Source organism: Stomoxys calcitrans, chromosome 2 (genome assembly GCF_963082655.1).
Source record: "Stomoxys calcitrans chromosome 2, idStoCalc2.1, whole genome shotgun sequence".
Taxonomy (NCBI): domain Eukaryota; kingdom Metazoa; phylum Arthropoda; class Insecta; order Diptera; family Muscidae; genus Stomoxys; species Stomoxys calcitrans.
In genome coordinates, this window is record NC_081553.1 from 149,507,250 (window position 1) to 149,524,594 (window position 17,345).

At 39.6% G+C, this 17,345-nt stretch overlaps 1 protein-coding gene across 3 annotated transcripts in view; it reads left to right on the forward strand.

Annotated features, from left to right (window-relative positions):
- LOC106090509 (cleavage and polyadenylation specificity factor 73) overlaps nucleotides 1-17,345 on the forward strand; it is a 216,436-nt gene that overhangs the window by 127,357 nt on the left and 71,734 nt on the right. For all 3 annotated transcript variants that reach the window (XM_013256726.2, XM_059363975.1, XM_013256727.2), the window contains one exon: nucleotides 14,952-15,213. In XM_013256726.2, coding sequence (XP_013112180.2) covers nucleotides 14,952-15,213 — 262 coding nt within the window. The remainder of the gene's footprint in view (nucleotides 1-14,951; nucleotides 15,214-17,345) is intronic.

A 17,345-nucleotide genomic window follows, 5' to 3' on the forward strand; every position in this document is an offset into this window, starting at 1 on the left:
ACTTTCATCGGATTCCAAGAGTTTTTTCATGCTACTGTCATTAAGTTCGAGAAAATCCTCATTAAGTAGTTGATCTGGGGGAAGATCGGTAATAATTTTCTTAGAGTTTGATGTCTATTTGCGGATAGAGAAACCTGCGGATTTTAAAGCAGTAATAACCTAATTTCTGGCTTCTATCGCAGCCTTAATAGAATGAGCCCCGGATAACACGTCGTCAACGTACATGAAGTTTGGAATAATCTCGCTTGTCAATGGATGTGTCATCTGGACATCATCTGCCAATTGTAACATTGTACGGATGGCCAAAAACGGGGGACAATTAACCCCGAAAGTGGTCGCGTATGCTGATGACGTGGCAATTGCGGTTAAGGGAAAGTTTCCCAGCACTCTAAGAGGTATGCTTCAGGAAGCTCTACGTGCAATAGCAAAGTGGGCTACCGAAAGTGGTCTAGTTATAAATCCGTGCAAGACAGAAGCAGTTCTTTTCAGCAGGAGATACAAGTTGCCTACAGTGGATCTTGTCTCCTTGGGTGGAGAGAATGTTCCATTTACAGAATGCGCAAAATACCTGAGTGTTTTGCTGGACAAGAAACTGAACTGAACTGAAACTGAGCTTGTGTACACAGCCGCACTGAGGACGACACCATCTGATGCACTGAATTTAATTCTACATCTTATGCCTCTGGACATTTGCTATCCAAATTGCAGCGACCACTGCCGTGAGGTTCAGGGAGCTTTCTCATTGGTCATGTGGCGGCTCCGAACACTGTGTTATCCTAGATTCAATATCAGTTGTTCCAGGCAATATGGATTACACCTGAGCCGCTTTTTGATAAAAATTACTGTACCACTAGTCCTGATAGAACCGATTGGAACTACAATATCCCTGGTAACAGAAGTTACATAATTTCTATAGGGATGATTCCAAACCAAACGACTAGGTGGCCATTGGGGTGTACTCTAAAGATCTAGAACCGGTCATATCGCAGAGGTTACCCGACCAGTGCAGTGTGTGAGGACATCGAAGAAGAAGAGACTATAGAACACCTTCTAGCAGTTAGAAGGAGTTCCACTTTAGGTTCTCGTTTCTTTGAAAACCTTATTTCGCGAATGTTAACATTCGCAAGTTATTGGGTTTTTTGAAGCGATCTGGATGGTTCAACGGTAGGAACTAGGAGGCATCTTCCTTCTTCCGTTCCTGTGGTATCACAATGGACGAAAACGTCTTAGTGAGTCTGATGGCAGACTGCCACTTAAACCTAACCCCGAAAGTGACAGTCCTCAATTCATAGTCCCTGATGGTCTCGTTCGGGCTGCGACGAAGTAAAATCCGTTAATACACAGAATTCTTCGGATTTATCATAATCTGGCGATATATTTTAGTAATGTCACCATTAAAGACGTATCGGAAAAAACGCCACTTAAGAATAAAAACTGTATGGTGCTATTGCAAGACCTGTATAAAGAACATCATTAAGACTGACCCCATAAGATGATGAAGATGAGGCAGTAAACACCACAAGGTACTTGGTGGTGGTACTTTGTGATGGCGTGATGAGGCAAGTAATAATGTTGCCTTAGTTCTCATGACTCTTAGACTCATGAATGGACTGAATTTCCGACATATGTCCAAGGGATATATATTCGTCCAAGACCTGATCGTATTCCACTTTATAACTGGAATTACGCATCAAACGAGCCTCGTTTCTTAAAAACTGAGCCAACGGACAATTTTTGGATTTGCCAATACTCATCCTCTCCGGATAATCAGATTTTTCTTTTTTTTTTATTTAAGTCTATAGATAATAAATACCCTTACAGACTAATTACAATATATTTACAAATGTATTAGCCTAAGAATTTAAAAATAATATAATTTTCCTTTTTAAACTTTCTCGATTCTCAGATAGATCTATTATATCTTTCAGTTGATTAAATTGATAACATAGGTGCCGAAAAGGATTACTATTGGCATAGTTGGTTTTATAATAAGAAATTTTCAAAAGATCGAAATATCTGGTAGGTCTGATAGGAACGTTAAAGAAAATTCGACTCAAAAGAAAGCAGGAATCTATTTGACCATGAATTAATTTAGTCAAAAACGTAATGCTTAGCATGGTTCTGCGACTTTTTAATATAGGAAGCTTTATAAGATTTAATCGGTTCTCATACGAAGGTAATGAACTTTTGTCCCACCCATTTCGACGGAGAGATTTGAATGGGAGGGATATCCATACCTTCCATCTGCATTTCTCCTTGTGGTGGCAGTATATAAGTTTTCGCAAAATGTGTCCTCTGGGGATAAAACTTCTTCCATGGAAGATCCTCCACATCCCAAAACATTGAAATTTCCTTTTCTAAGAAAATTTCACAAAAATATGAAACAACCGTGGAAAATGTCGAAAAAGGTTGGACAGGTGCTGGTTCTGTAAGGATCCAGCCTAAGACGGTCTCCTGCGCCATTAATGTACCACAGATTTCCCTAATAATGCCCGAGAGCATTATGGAAGGAAGTAAATCCTCCGCAATCAACGGATCGATATTGGACATTTGGCACGACCAGGGCTGTCGTGAAAATTCCGATTACTGGGTCCTTAATAGAGCCAAGTGTAAAAGTACATTCCTTCTTAACAGCTGCAGATATGTTGTTGTTCAGGCCAGATACAGTAGCTGATTTACGTCTAAAACGAAGTCGAAGGGTGTTAAAGAGTTTTCAGACAAGAAAGTACCCTCTGAACCCGAGTCCAACAACGCGCGTGCAATGTACGTCAACTCCCCGTGGGATATATTAACTAGCGCCGTGCCCAGGAGGACTCCCCTTGAACTGCTGGAAAAGCAGGTTTGTATGACCGGATTGGTCGTACTAGTGGACTGTATTTCAGAATTCAAGTTGTCAGAGGCCGTCGGTACAACCTGGGAAACATTTGAACTGACCAAAAGGGGGGTTACTAGTCTCACAGTAAAAACTTTCTTGTACACTTCTTCAAGGTATGCACTTTCGAAAATCAATTTATACACCGAGCATTCCTTTGATTCTCATCAAATTATTGGCCACCATCCATATTCAAAACCCTTGGACATTTCCTTATAACATAAAGTTCAGTTGGACAAAGTACGCACTTAGTTTGGCTCACATTGTTCTGGAATGTCCGAACATTCTTCAAATTCGAATTCGGACTGGACTTGCCCTTCGAAACAGAATTCTGACTGGGGACTGCAGAATATTTCCTCCTAATCTTCGACACGGATTCCAACGTTCAATGTCGACTCGTCAGAATATTTCCTCCTAATCTTCGACACGAATTCCAACGTTCAATGTCGACTCGTCAGAAATGTATCCAACTCAGACCATTGTGGAATCTCGGTCTTATCAGGTAATGATTGCTCCCACAGTGTGAGCGTAGTATCCGGAAGTCGGAACTCTCAACATCTATACTATATAATTTAAGTAATAAGATGCAAGAGTTCATATTCCTCTGAAGCTTTTTAATAGAGTCTCCAGATTCCATGATAATATGTGGGAAATTAAACAGGGATTTCAACTGGATATTAACCAGGACCCGCTTGTTCTCGTATCGAGAGGAAAGGTTACTTCAAGTCAGTTCAAAGTTCTCATTGGTCTGTGGGAACTTGCTGACAATGTCATGAGATTCTACTTGGATCCTTTGGTTAAGGTGGAAGAGTTTCTCAACCGCGTTTAACCTTGAGTTCCTCCAACAGACAGCCGTAAACACATCCCTAAATGTGGGCCACGAAGAGTATTCACCACTAAACAGAGGTATTCCGCAAAGGGCAGTTTGAAACCAGGTTGTGGCCAAGGTGCCGTGATGAGACCTGGGTTCAGGCAAGGAATCGACTGAGGAATACTGCTTTGTTTTGGAGTGGTTAGCGCGAAGTGCAAGTTGAATAGGTGCTATTGTAGTTTGCGTTGACCATAGTCATTTCCGAGGCGTCATCTGAATTGCTCATCCGATCCAATTCTTCATCTGCCGCACTTTCAATCTCCTGTAAGCACTGCTCGTAAGCGATCCTAAATTCCGCCCACGTATTTCTCGAGGAGAAAGGATCAGGACATGGGAGCCTGCTTATCATTAAGGAAAGCCTCAAATCGGCAATCCTGATATATTTGTTAAGAGACACTTCGTGAGAGAATAAAAACTAAAATCGAAAGGAAATAATACAAACAAAATCCAAAGGTCTTCTCCTCCAATGTTTGGGCAAAAAAAGGATGTGTCGAAAACAAACTTGACCCAATTACAGCAAATTTGGAAAGAAATTGCACGATGTGCTAAGAAAAAGAACTCGAATAGCAATCGTCCTAGCCATAAGTGTTACCAAGGAAGCCCAAGGGTAGAAAAATCAAAATATGGACAGCAAAATTTGTTAATATCTTTGAGCAAGATAGCTGATCAAGAGACAAATCTCATCATCTATAATTGTAGGAGAATGCATGAACTAACTAAATGCGTTGCTAACTTTCGATAACACAAAAATTGCTTAAATCACAGGGTGACACAGAGTAATACAAAAAAAAAAAAAAAAAAAAAACGGAAATAATCAACTGTTTTTAGCCTCGGTCGCCAGAAAATTAAGTATAAGTTATCTACTTACAGCCTGGAGGCCAGGAACGGACGTCGTTCAAAAACGTACGTATACCAATTTAAAGGGGAGTTCACTACTGTGCAGCGCTTGCTCACTGCACATCGAAAAGTGTACAGTGGAAATTAAAGTGTCTCCATTGATGGTTGAAAAATAACTCAATTTATTTTACTTACTAACAATCCGTAATACCTTATGCCTAATGCTTAAAATCCTAAATCTATATAATGCTTAATAACTAAGGACAACCCATACAAAACAAATGTAGCCTATTTCCACACACAGATTATTTTCAAATAGTGAACTTGCTACCTGCATAAGATGAAACATATGCACTCTAAAGATAAGATAAACAATACATCTCAATGTTTGCTTCTACATTAGTGTCCCTACATTTGCTCATTTAACAATCGAATTATGGAAATCCTTTATCTCAGTACATACTACTTACAAATGTTTAAGATTTGTTGGCCTATCCTAAAACTAAAGTACAAAACACTTGCACCAGAATTGTGTTTTGTTGACCCTTAACTTGATGTGGTACATCAAATTACAGCTGTTGATCTCCCCTTTATTTTCGTATACGCGCTTTCTTGAACGAAGTCAATGGCTTCCGCATTGGATTTAGTGTCCTGCCCTCCAGTTTCAAAATTGAAATCTACAAGGATTGTTTTCGAAAAACAGTTCTGGGGTATATGTGGTACACCAAATTAAAGGTGTTGATCTTCCCTTTAATTGGGGTTACGCACTTTTTAGAACGAAGTCCATTTATGGCTTTCACATTGGATTTAGTGTCCAGTCCTCCAGTTTCAAATAGAAATCTGGAAGGATTCTTCTACAAGAAACAGTTTTGGGTAATCTGTGGTACACCAAACTAAAGGTGCTGATCGTCCCTTTATTTTGGTGTGCGATTTTTTTTTAACAAAATCCATTTATGGCTTCCAGACTGGATTTAGTGTCCTACCCTCCAGTTTAAAGATAGAAATCTGGAAGTGTTCTTCGAAGAAAAGCAGTTCTGGGTTATCCGTGGTACATCAATTTAAAGGTGCTGATCGTTTCTTTATTTTGGTGTATGCACTTTTTTGAACAAAGTCCATTTATGGCTTCCAGACTGGATATAGTGTTCTGCCCTCCAGTTTCAAAATTGTTATCTGGAAGAATTGTTCTACGAAAAACAGTTCTGGGGTATGTGTTGTGCATCAAACTAAAGGTGTTGATTTCCCTTTTAATTTGGTATACGTTCAGTTTTGAACGAAGTTTATTTATGGCTTCCAGACTGGATATAGTGTCCTGCCCTCCAGTTTCAAAATTGAAATACGGAAGGATTGTTCTACCAAAAACATTTCTGGGTTATGTGTGGTACACCAAATTTAAGGTGTTTATCTCTCCTTTAATTTTGTATCAGCTCTTTTTTTGAACGAATTCCATTTATGGCTTCCGCACTGGAGTTAGTGTCCTATCCTCCAGTTTCAAAATGGAAATCTGGAAGGATTGTTCTACGATAAAAAGTTTTTGGGTATGTGTGGTACACCAAATTAAAGGTGTAGATCTCCACTTTAATGCATATACTAAAGCATTTTTGTGAACGAAGTCCACTTATGGCTTCCAAAGGAAGGATTGTTCTACGAAAACAGTTCTGGGGTATCTGTGGTATACCAAATTACCCTTTATTTTGGTGAAAGCACTTTTTTGAACGAAGTCCATTTATGGCTTCCAGACTGGATATAGTGTCCTGTCCTCCAATTTCACAATTGAAATCTGGAAGGATTGTTCTACCATTTGTAGAAGATTGTAGATTGTTCTGAGGTATGTGTAGTACACCAAAATACAGCTGTTTATATCCCCTTAAATTTGTTATACCCGCTTTTTTTAAAGAAGTCCATTTATGGCTTCCACACTGGCTTTAGTGTCATGCCCTCCGGTTTCAAAATATAAATCTGGAAGGATTATTATTCTATGAAAAACAGTTCTGGAGTATGTGTGGTACATCAGTTTAAAGGTGTTGATTGTCCCTTATGTATGTGTTGTACATCAAACTAAAAGTGTTGATTTCCCCTTTAATTTGGTATACGCGTATTTTTGAACTGATTCCAATTATGGCTTCCAGAATGGATTTAGAGTCCTGCCCTCCAAATTTCACAATAGAAATCTGGAAGGATTGTTTTATGAAAAACAGTTCTGGGGGATGTGTGGTACACCAAATTACAGCTGTTTATCTCCCCTTTAATTTGTTATACGAGCTTTTTTGACGAAGTCCATTTATGGCTTCCACACTGGCTTTAGTGTGCTGCCCTCCGGTTTCAAAATAGAAATCTGGAAGGATTATTCTATGAAAAACAGTTCTGGGGTATGTGTGGTACATCAATTTAAAGGTGTTGATCGTCCCTTGATTTTGATATACGCTCTTTTTTGAACTTAGTCCCTTTATGTGTCCTGCCCTTTAGTTTCAAAAAAAAAAAAAAAAAAATTGTGGTTTGTTCAACAACAACAGTTCTGGGGTAAGTATAAAAGGTAGTGATCTACCCTTTTTTTGATAAAGTCCGTTCCTGGCCTCCAGGTTGGAAGTAGATAATTCACACTTATTTTTCCGGCGACCGAAGCTAAAAACGGTTGATAATTTCCGTACGTTTTGATTTTTCATTACTTTGTGTCACCCTGTGCTTTTAGAAATTTTTGTGATATCGCACTACTTCACGCACTTGAGTTCCGTGAACATTTTATTTCACGTTTGGGACTAGTCAATTGACCGCCCAGATCGTGCGATTTGTGGGGCTATATTAAAGACAAGCTCTCTTCAATTTAGGCGTTGGAAAACAACATTTTAGCATTTATTCGTGAGATACCGGCCGAAATGTTGGAAAGAGTATGCCAAAATTGGGCAAAGCGAAGGAAACATTTGAGGCGCAGCCACGGTCACTGTAAGAGAGTCATTGGCAAAAGTTGGGGGTTTAAACCGCGCGTCATGCACTAGGTTTTGTTATTGTCTGGTGGACGACGCTTCAAAACTCCACCTACTGTCAAACACTCTGCTGAATCTAAATAATGGCTTGCTTGTGCAATTAAAGATTGGCATTAATAGCTTCTCAGACAACCAGTCATTAAATTCCTGTAGAAGACATTTCTGAATTCGAAAACCGCCCTCGACTGTCGCAGATCTTTCAACGTGATTGCTGAACAGTCTTAAATGCACCGGGCCACAGAGATCCCAGGGAATTATAGAGCATATGAGCTTGCGGGGCTGGAAACTACTTTACACATTCCAGGGGAACTGGAATTTGTGGGTATGCCTCCAGCAACATGTAAGCTAAGTGTTAGGATCAGGCCCGAAGGACAACGAATGATAGATGGGTGATGCGAACACTCCTAAATTAAATTATATCTTGACTTAGCTGTCGTTGGCGTTTTATCATTGTGTCCATCAAAGAGTTAAGGTTGCAAGTAAAGAGTTCTGCAGAAGCTGTGAGGAAATCGAGGAAGAAGACTACAGAACATCTGCCGTGTGTGTGTCCCGCACTGGCCTGGCAGTCAGAAGGAGTCACACTTTAGGTTCTCATTTTATTGAGATCTTGTCTGAATCAGAGAACAGATTGCTACTATTTGCTTTTATAATGCATTCATAATTTCGTTGCTTTTGACTGGCCTTCATTCAACAGTAGCAAGTAATACTGTTGCTTTCAAAAGCATTCAGTTTTTGATGATTGCTTTTTATGCATTTTTTTATATTGCCGTTACACTACAAGTAACAAACTGAAAGCTGACACAACTAAAAATAAGAGATGATTCGTTCAGTATTCGTTGCCCTTTTGGTGTGGTGCGAAACATGGAGCTAGAAACAAAATTAAAACTACCTTACCCCGACAGCACTATCCAAAATCGAAAGTAGACCGATCGGGACACTATGGAACTCAAATGAAAGGTATTTCAGAGTAAAGCACTAATATCATATTAAAGCACTAATATCATCTGAACCTAAATAAATGAAAAAAATTACCTTTTACAGAAGGTCTGCCTTGACGACGTCATATTTTATTGGGCGACTACCTAGGTACTTGGACCCAAATTTTAATATCAAATTCGTACTCTAGTCCCATATACCTTTCCATATTGTTTTCATGTTGTTCCATATTGTCCCAATCGGCACAATTCTATTTTGAGTGTTGCTTTTCGGGTAAGGAGGAGGGTCCGACCCCTTCCGATATCAAAAAAATGTATATCATCTCCCAGATCAACCTACACAATCTGTGAAAATTTTAAGTAAATAGGTTTAGTCGTTTTTGAGTCCATACCGAACAAACAAATTTACAAACCCCCTTCCAAATCCTTCTTATTTTTTAATCTTGCACCAGCTGCTGCTGTCGAAGTACCCCGCTCTGGCACATATGGAGCCCAGTCCAACCACCGCTTCTATAGACCTTCATTCTCAGCTTAAATTTTTCTTCCAAAAATAGTAACCTATTATGAGTTACAGAAAAATTCTTGGGATGCGAAATAACAAAACGTCCGCTCCCCTCAACGGTTCAAACAAGAATCGTTCAAGAAAAAACTGTGCAAGGAAATAAATACGAATCTGTGCAAAATGTCAGATTAATATTTTCATTTTTGATGTCCGTGAAGATAAAGTTAACTTTAACTAACAGAGACACAAACCCATTCAATCAGCAGCACACTGTTACGAGCTTAGCAGATCTATGCTAACAATTTAACAGAAAAGATCTAGAAATAAAATCAAAAAAAGTAATGAAAAACTTCATAAGAAACGACAACAAGAGCACTAAAAGGACCACAAACATTGCGAATTTTGTAAAAAACTATCTAACAAAGTAATAAATGCATAAGGAACAAATCTTCAACACCAAAAACTCCAAGCGAAAAGTAGAAAAACTAAGAGGGGTGCCGGGTACCCACTTATAGTGAAGGAAGCTCTTGATGCCAAGGATCTAAATCAAAAAGCAAAATATGCAAAAATCGCCAGTATTTGAGAAAATTGGCATTTAAAGTTAAAGTTAGAATTAACACAATGGCCCACTGTGCAAAAACTAAGAGGGGTGCCGGGTACCCACTTATAGTGAAGGAAGCTCTTGATGCCAAGGATCTAAATCAAAAAGCAAAATATGCAAAAAGTCGCCAGTATTTGAGAAAATTGGCATTTAAAGTTAAAGTTAAAATTAACACAATGGCCCACTGTGCAAAAACTAAGAGGGGTGCCGGGTACCCACTTATAGTGAAGGAAGCTCTTGATGGCTAGGATATAAATCAAAAAGCAAAATATGCAAAAAGCCGCCAGTATATGAGATAATTGGCATTTAAAGTAAAAGTTAGAATTAACAGAATGGCCCACTGTGCAAAAACTAAGAGGGGTGGCGGGTACCCACTTATAGTGAAGGAAGCTCTTGATGCCTAGGATCTAAATCAAAAAGCAACATATGCAAAAAGCCGCCAGTATTATACTTTTTATTAGTGTAGGTCGGTTGGTATTGTAAATGAGCCATATCGGTATATGTTTTGATATAGCTGCCATATAAACCGATCTTGGGTCTTGACTTCTTGAGCCTCTGGAGTGCGCAATTCTTATCCGATTGAAATGAAATTTTGCATGACGTGTTTTTTTATGATATCCAACTGTATCAAGTATGGTGTAAATCGGTCCATAACCTGATATAGCTGGCATATAAACCGATCTTGGGTCTTGAATTCTTGAGCCTCTAGAGGGCGAAATTCTTATCCGATTTTAACGAATTTTTGCACGAAGTATTTTGTTATGATATCCAACAACTGTGCCATAGCAGTCATATAAACAGATCTGGGGCCTTGACTTCTCGAGCTTCTGGAGGGCGCAATTCCTATCCGATTTGGCTGAATTTTTGCATGACGTATTTTTATACCCTCAACCATAAGATGGGGGGTATACTAATTTCGTCATTCTGATTGTAACTACTCGAAATATTCGTCTGAGACCCATAAAGTGTATATATTCTTGATCGTCGTGAAATTTTATGTCGATCTAGCCATGTCCGTCCGTCCGTCTGTCTGTCGAAAGCACGCTAACTTCCAAAGGAGTAAAGCTAGCCGCTTGAAATTTTGCACAAATACTTCTTATTAGTGTAGGTCGGTTGGTATTGTAAATGGGCCATATCGGTCTATGATTTGATATAGCTGCCATATAAACTGATCTTGGGTCTTGACTTCTTGAGCCTCTAGAGGACGCAATTCCTATCCGATTTGAATGAATTTTGACACGTAGTATTTTGTTATGATATCCAACAACTGTGCAAAGTATGGTTCAAATCGGTTCATAACCTGATATAGCTATCATATAAACAGATCTGGGGACATGACTTCTTGAGCTTCTAGAGGGCGCAATTCCTATCCGATTTGGCTGAAATTTCGCAAGACGTTTTTTATTGTTACTTTCAACCACTATATCAAATAAAATACAAGTCGGTTCATACCCTGATATAGCTGCCATATAAACCGATCTGGGATCTTGACTTCTTGAGCCTCTAGAGGTCGCAATTATTATCCGATTTGCCTGAAATTTTGTACGACGGATTCTTTCATGACCATCAACATACGTGTTTATTATGGTCTGAATCGGTCCATAGCCCGATACAGCTCCCATATAAATCGATCTCTCTATTTTACTTTTTGACCTCACAAAGAGCGCAATTCTTATTCGAATTGGCTGACATTTTACACAGGTCTCCAACATATAATTTAATTGTGGTCCAAACCGGAGCATATCTTGATATCGCTCTAATAGCAGAGCAAATCTTTTCTTATATCCTGTTTTGCCTAAGAAGAGATGCCGGGAAAAGAACTTAACAAATGCGATCCATGGTGGAGGGTATATAAGATTCGGCCCGGCCGAACTTAGCACGCTTTTACTTGTTTTTATTCTTACTTTCAACAACTGTGTCAAATAAGGTTCAAATCGGTTCATAACCTGATATAGTTGCCATATAAACCGATCTGGGATCTTGACTCTTTGAGCCTCTACAGGTTGCAATTATTATCCGATTTGCCTGAAATTTTGTACGACGGATCCTCTTATGACCATCAACGTACGTGTTTATTATGGTCTGAATCGGTCTATAGCCCGATACAGCTCCCATATAAATCGTTATTTGTATTTTACTTCTTGAGCCCCCAAAGGGCGCAATTCTTATTCGAATTGGCTGACATTTTACACAGATCTTCAACATATAATTTAATTGTGGTCCAAACCGGACCATGATATCTTGATATCGCTCTAATAGCAGAGCAAGTCCTTTCTTATATCCTTTTTTGCCTAAGAAGAGATGCCGGGAAAAGAACTCGACATATGCGATCCATGGTGGATGGTATATAATATTCGGCCCAGCCGAACTTAAATAGCACGCTTTTACTAGTAGTATTTAAGATTTTCACATACATTTTGTTGTTATACCCACCACCAAAGGATGGTGGTCATTTCGTTTGTAATACTTCGAAATATGATCTAAGGTCCAATAATTCTAACTTAAACTTTAAATGCCAATTATCTCAAATACTGGCGGCTTTTTGCATATTTTGCTTTTTGATTTAGATCCTAGGCATCAAGAGCTACCTTCACTATAAGTGGGTACCCGGCACCCCTCTTAGTTTTTGCACAGTGGGCCATTCTGTTAATTCTAACTTTAACTTTAAATGCCAATTAACTCATATACTGGCGATTTTTGCATATTTTGCTTTTTGATTTAGATCTGAGGCATCAAGAGCTTCCTTCACTATAAATGGGTACCCGGCACCCCTCTTAGTTTTTGCACAGTGGGCCATTCTGTTAATTCTAACTTTAACTTTAAATGCCAATTATCTCATATACTGGCGGCTTTTTGCATATTTTGCTTTTTGATTTAGATCTGAGGCATCAAGAGCTTCCTTCACTATAAATGGGTACCCGGCACTCCTCTTAGTTTTTGCACAGTGGGCCATTCTGTTAATTCTAACTTAAACTTTAAATGCCAATTATCTCAAATACTGGCGGCTTTTTGCATATTTTGCTTTTTGATTTAGATCCTAGGCATCAAGAGCTTCCTTCACTATAAGTGGGTACCCCGCACCCCTCTTAGTTTTTGCACAGTGGGCCATTCTGTTAATTCTAACTTAAACTTTAAATGCCAATTATCTCAAATACTGGCGGCTTTTTGCATATTTTGCTTTTTGATTTAGATCCTAGGCATCAAGAGCTTCCTTCACTATAAGTGGGTACCCCGCACCCCTCTTAGTTTTTGCACAGTGGGCCATTCTGTTAATTCTAACTTTAACTTTAAATGCCAATTAACTCATATACTGGCGATTTTTGCATATTTTGCTTTTTGATTTAGATCTGAGGCATCAAGAGCTTCCTTCACTATAAATGGGTACCCGGCACCCCTCTTAGTTTTTGCACAGTGGGCCATTCTGTTAATTCTAACTTTAACTTTAAATGCCAATTATCTCATATACTGGCGGCTTTTTGCATATTTTGCTTTTTGATTTAGATCTGAGGCATCAAGAGCTTCCTTCACTATAAATGGGTACCCGGCACTCCTCTTAGTTTTTGCACAGTGGGCCATTCTGTTAATTCTAACTTAAACTTTAAATGCCAATTATCTCAAATACTGGCGGCTTTTTGCATATTTTGCTTTTTGATTTAGATCCTAGGCATCAAGAGCTTCCTTCACTATAGGTGGGTACCCCGCACCCCTCTTAGTTTTTGCACAGTGGGCCATTCTGTTAATTCTAACTTAAACTTTAAATGCCAATTATCTCAAATACTGGCGGCTTTTTGCATATTTTGCTTTTTGATTTAGATCCTAGGCATCAAGAGCTTCCTTCACTATAAGTGGGTACCCCGCACCCCTCTTAGTTTTTGCACAGTGGGCCATTCTGTTAATTCTAACTTTAACTTTAAATGCCAATTATCTCAAATACTGGCGACTTTTTGCATATTTTACTTTTTGATTTAGATCCTAGGCATCAAGAGATTCCTTCACTATAAGTGGGTACCCGGCACCCCTCTTAGTTTTTGCACAGTGGGCCATTCTGTTAATTCTAACTTTAACTTTAAATGCCAATTATCTCATATACTGGCGGCTTTTTGCATATTTTGCTTTTTGATTTAGATCCTAGGCATCAAGAGCTTCCTTCACTATAAGTGGGTACCCGGCACCCCTCCTAGTTTTTGCACAGTGGGCCATTCTGTTAATTCTAACTTTAACTTTAAATGCCAATTATCTCAAATACTGGCGACTTTTTGCATATTTTACTTTTTGATTTAGATCCTAGGCATCAAGAGATTCCTTCACTATAAGTGGGTACCCGGCACCCCTCTTAGTTTTTGCACAGTGGGCCATTCTGTTAATTCTAACTTTAACTTTAAATGCCAATTATCTCATATACTGGCGGCTTTTTGCATATTTTGCTTTTTAATTTAGATCCTTGGCATCAAGAGCTTCCTTCACTATAAATGGGTACCCGGCACCCCTCTTAGTTTTTCTACTTTTCGCTTTGGACTTTTTGGTGTTGAATATTTGTTCCTTATGCATTTATTACTTTGTTAGATAATTGTTTACAAAATTCGCTATGTTTGTGGTCCTTTTAGTGCTCTTGTTGTTGTTTCTTTTGAATTTTTTCATTAATTTTTTTTTATTTTATTTTTAGATCTTTTCTGTTAAATTGTTAGCATAGCTCTGCTAAGCTCGTAACAGTGTGCTGCTAATTGAATGGGTTTGTGTCTCTGCTTGTTAAAGTTAACTTTATCTTCACGGACATTCATTTTTGAAGGTACAGCGTGATTGTAAGTAAGACATTCAGACATTAAATCGTCTTTAAATTTTACGGCGATTAGAAGCTATAGTCCTCCCGGAAAACTCAGGAGTTGTTCGCGTTTCCTTCGTTACTGTCTTTTCCTCATTTGATAGTCTGACGACTGGTTGTGTGCTTGAAGCATTACTCTCGACTATAGGTACCAAGGCACCCGCACCTGCAGAAGGGACGAACAACATGCTACGGCGTGATACCAGCGTGATACCGCAGCTGTTGGGTCTTTGGTGTTTGTTCAGAGCTAACTCCTGGCCGCTACCGCCCCACTGGAAAATCGCTGATTATCAAACACATGGTGGATAATATTGTTGCAATCCTTTAGTGGCTGTAAATTGTCTTGCGTAATGGGTACTTATGACTAGATACAGAGATATTCTTGAGAAGCGAAATAAAATCAAACATATCCGACCTATTAAACGCTTACTGAAGTATTCTATACTAGTGATAAATTGTTGTTAAGAAACATATGCATATCGATTTAATGCTTGGTTCATTTTATAAGCTCTATAAATAATATTTTGTTTTTACAGGTTCTTGTACACGGAGAACAAAATGAAATGTCTCGTCTTAAAATGGCACTGCAGCGGGAATATGAAGCTGATCCAAATAATGATATTAAATTTTACAACCCTCGTAATACTCATTCTGTTGAGTTGTATTTTCGTGGAGAAAAGACAGCAAAAGTTATGGGTGTATTGGCAGCATCAAAACCAGAAGTTGGCAAATTACTTTCTGGCGTTTTAGTAAAACGCGACTTCAAGTACCATTTATTATCGGCATCAGACTTATCAAGTAAGTAATGTCGCTGCACGTAGAATGTACTTTTTCAAATTAGATATTTATATTTTTATATATATATTTTACAAAATTAAATTTATAAAATAATAACTGGCCCGGTGTGCTTCGCTACACCCTTGAGTGTTTGCGGCGACTTTCAACATGGTCCAAATTTGAAAATAATTTATATTCGTATTTAACTCTCAATACCTTTCATTATAATACCATATTCCGGTTGGCGATGGCGTAGTCGAATGTCGAACTTTTTACAAAGTGGCATTATGGTTGTCGAAGACGAAAATTTGTTTACATTTTTGGTATCACGTATGCCGAATTCGACTATCAAATTTGACGAAAACGTTCGATATATAAGTTAATTGGAAGCTTCGTCGTCGCCTTTTGCGTCCTCGTCGTCGTACTATGTGCAGGGAACTTTAATGCGTATCACATTACATGGCATTCTCCCATAGGTAACGACCAGCGTGGCATGGCTTTGGCAGAGCAGATTGAAAGCTCCACGTTTTGCACGGTGAATGAGGATGCCTCCACTAGGATTACGAGGAGGTGCAGCATCTCGCCTGACATTTTCATTGCATGCCTGAGCGCCGGACGTTTATCAATCAGAAGAAAGCCAATTGGGCTAGCTTCAGAGAGTATACCAATCGCTGGTTAAGTGAACTGCCACCCGCCTCGGATGTGCTAGTTGCCGAGAGGAAATTCTGAGACATCATTAACGCAGCAGCCGCTCGCTTTATACCAGTAATTCTCGCAGACGAGCGTGATGGAAATCGTTGTGCGGATCCCACTAATCCCAGAATTAGCGAGCTGAATCTGGAAATAAACAGGGTAGTCAACGAACATAGCCGGAATTTGTGGTTGGAACATTTGGAGCAATGTAACTTAGGCACCGGTTTAGGTAAGTGGTGGTCTACTGTTAAGTCACTCTCGAACCCCGGTGACGGGATGACAGGACCTCAGTCACTTTTGGTGACGTAATCGTGACTGATCCCAGTCATGCCAGGTGGTTCAACCGTCAATTTATTGTGCATCCCTGGATTGACAGGGTCATTCGCCGTATCCGTGGTCTTCGAGGCGATGGACAGCAATCACAATTTACCGTGGGCGAAGTTACGAATGTCATCCGTGGCGCCAAATCATCCAAGGCGTTGGGCCCCGATGGAATCTCTACATTGATGTTAAATATTGAGGATTTACCCGGGGTTGAATACCTTTCTACTGATGTCTGGAAAATGGGCAGAGTGATCCCGCTACTGAAGCCTGGAATGGTCCTGAGTTTGATGGAGTAGTACGGAACGGTCTCCCTTCTCTCACAAGTAGCAAAGACGTTCGGGGCATTACTCCTCCCGAGCCTCGTAGGAGAATTTCCATTCGCCGAGCATCAACATGGATTTTGAAGACTGCATAGCACAACAACTGCTTTGCATGCCATCACGGTACACATTTGCCGTGGCTTCAACCAGCCTAGGCCATGTGATAGGACGGTCCTCGTGGCACTGGTCCTATCGAAGGCATTCGACACGGTCTGCCAAGCCAAACTTTTTGAGGACATCGCCAACACGTCCCTCCAGCCAGGCCTGAAACGCTAGGTCGCCAATTATCTGTGTGGTTGCCAGTAATTTGTGAAATTTAGGGATAAGAAGTCAAAGCACCGTAGAGTGAAACAGAAAGTTTCCCAAGGCGGGGTGATATTTCCGGCACTGTTTAACCTCTACCTATCCTCCATTCCACCCCCTTCCAGACGTCATAGAGATCGTAGCATATACGGACGATTGTACGATCATGGCATCAGGGCCTCCACCCATTGTTGACATCTGCTATAGGTTGAACGTCTACCTCAACGAACTTGCTTCATAGTCAGTCATATTGTTCACTACAAATATGTGTGAAGTGAATACTGACTGTGATAGTCGATGGAAAAATGATTCCGACCATCAAGTGTCCCAAAATACTTGGCGTCCCATTTGACAGTTCTTACACATTCTCCCCACTTGCTACAGAAATTTGCGATACAGTCAAAAGTAGATACAAGGTCCTCAAGTCACTTGCTGGCAGTACTTGGGGTGCAGACTAAGAAACCTTGTTGACCACGTACAAAGCAATTGACCGGTCTGTGGTAATTTATGTGC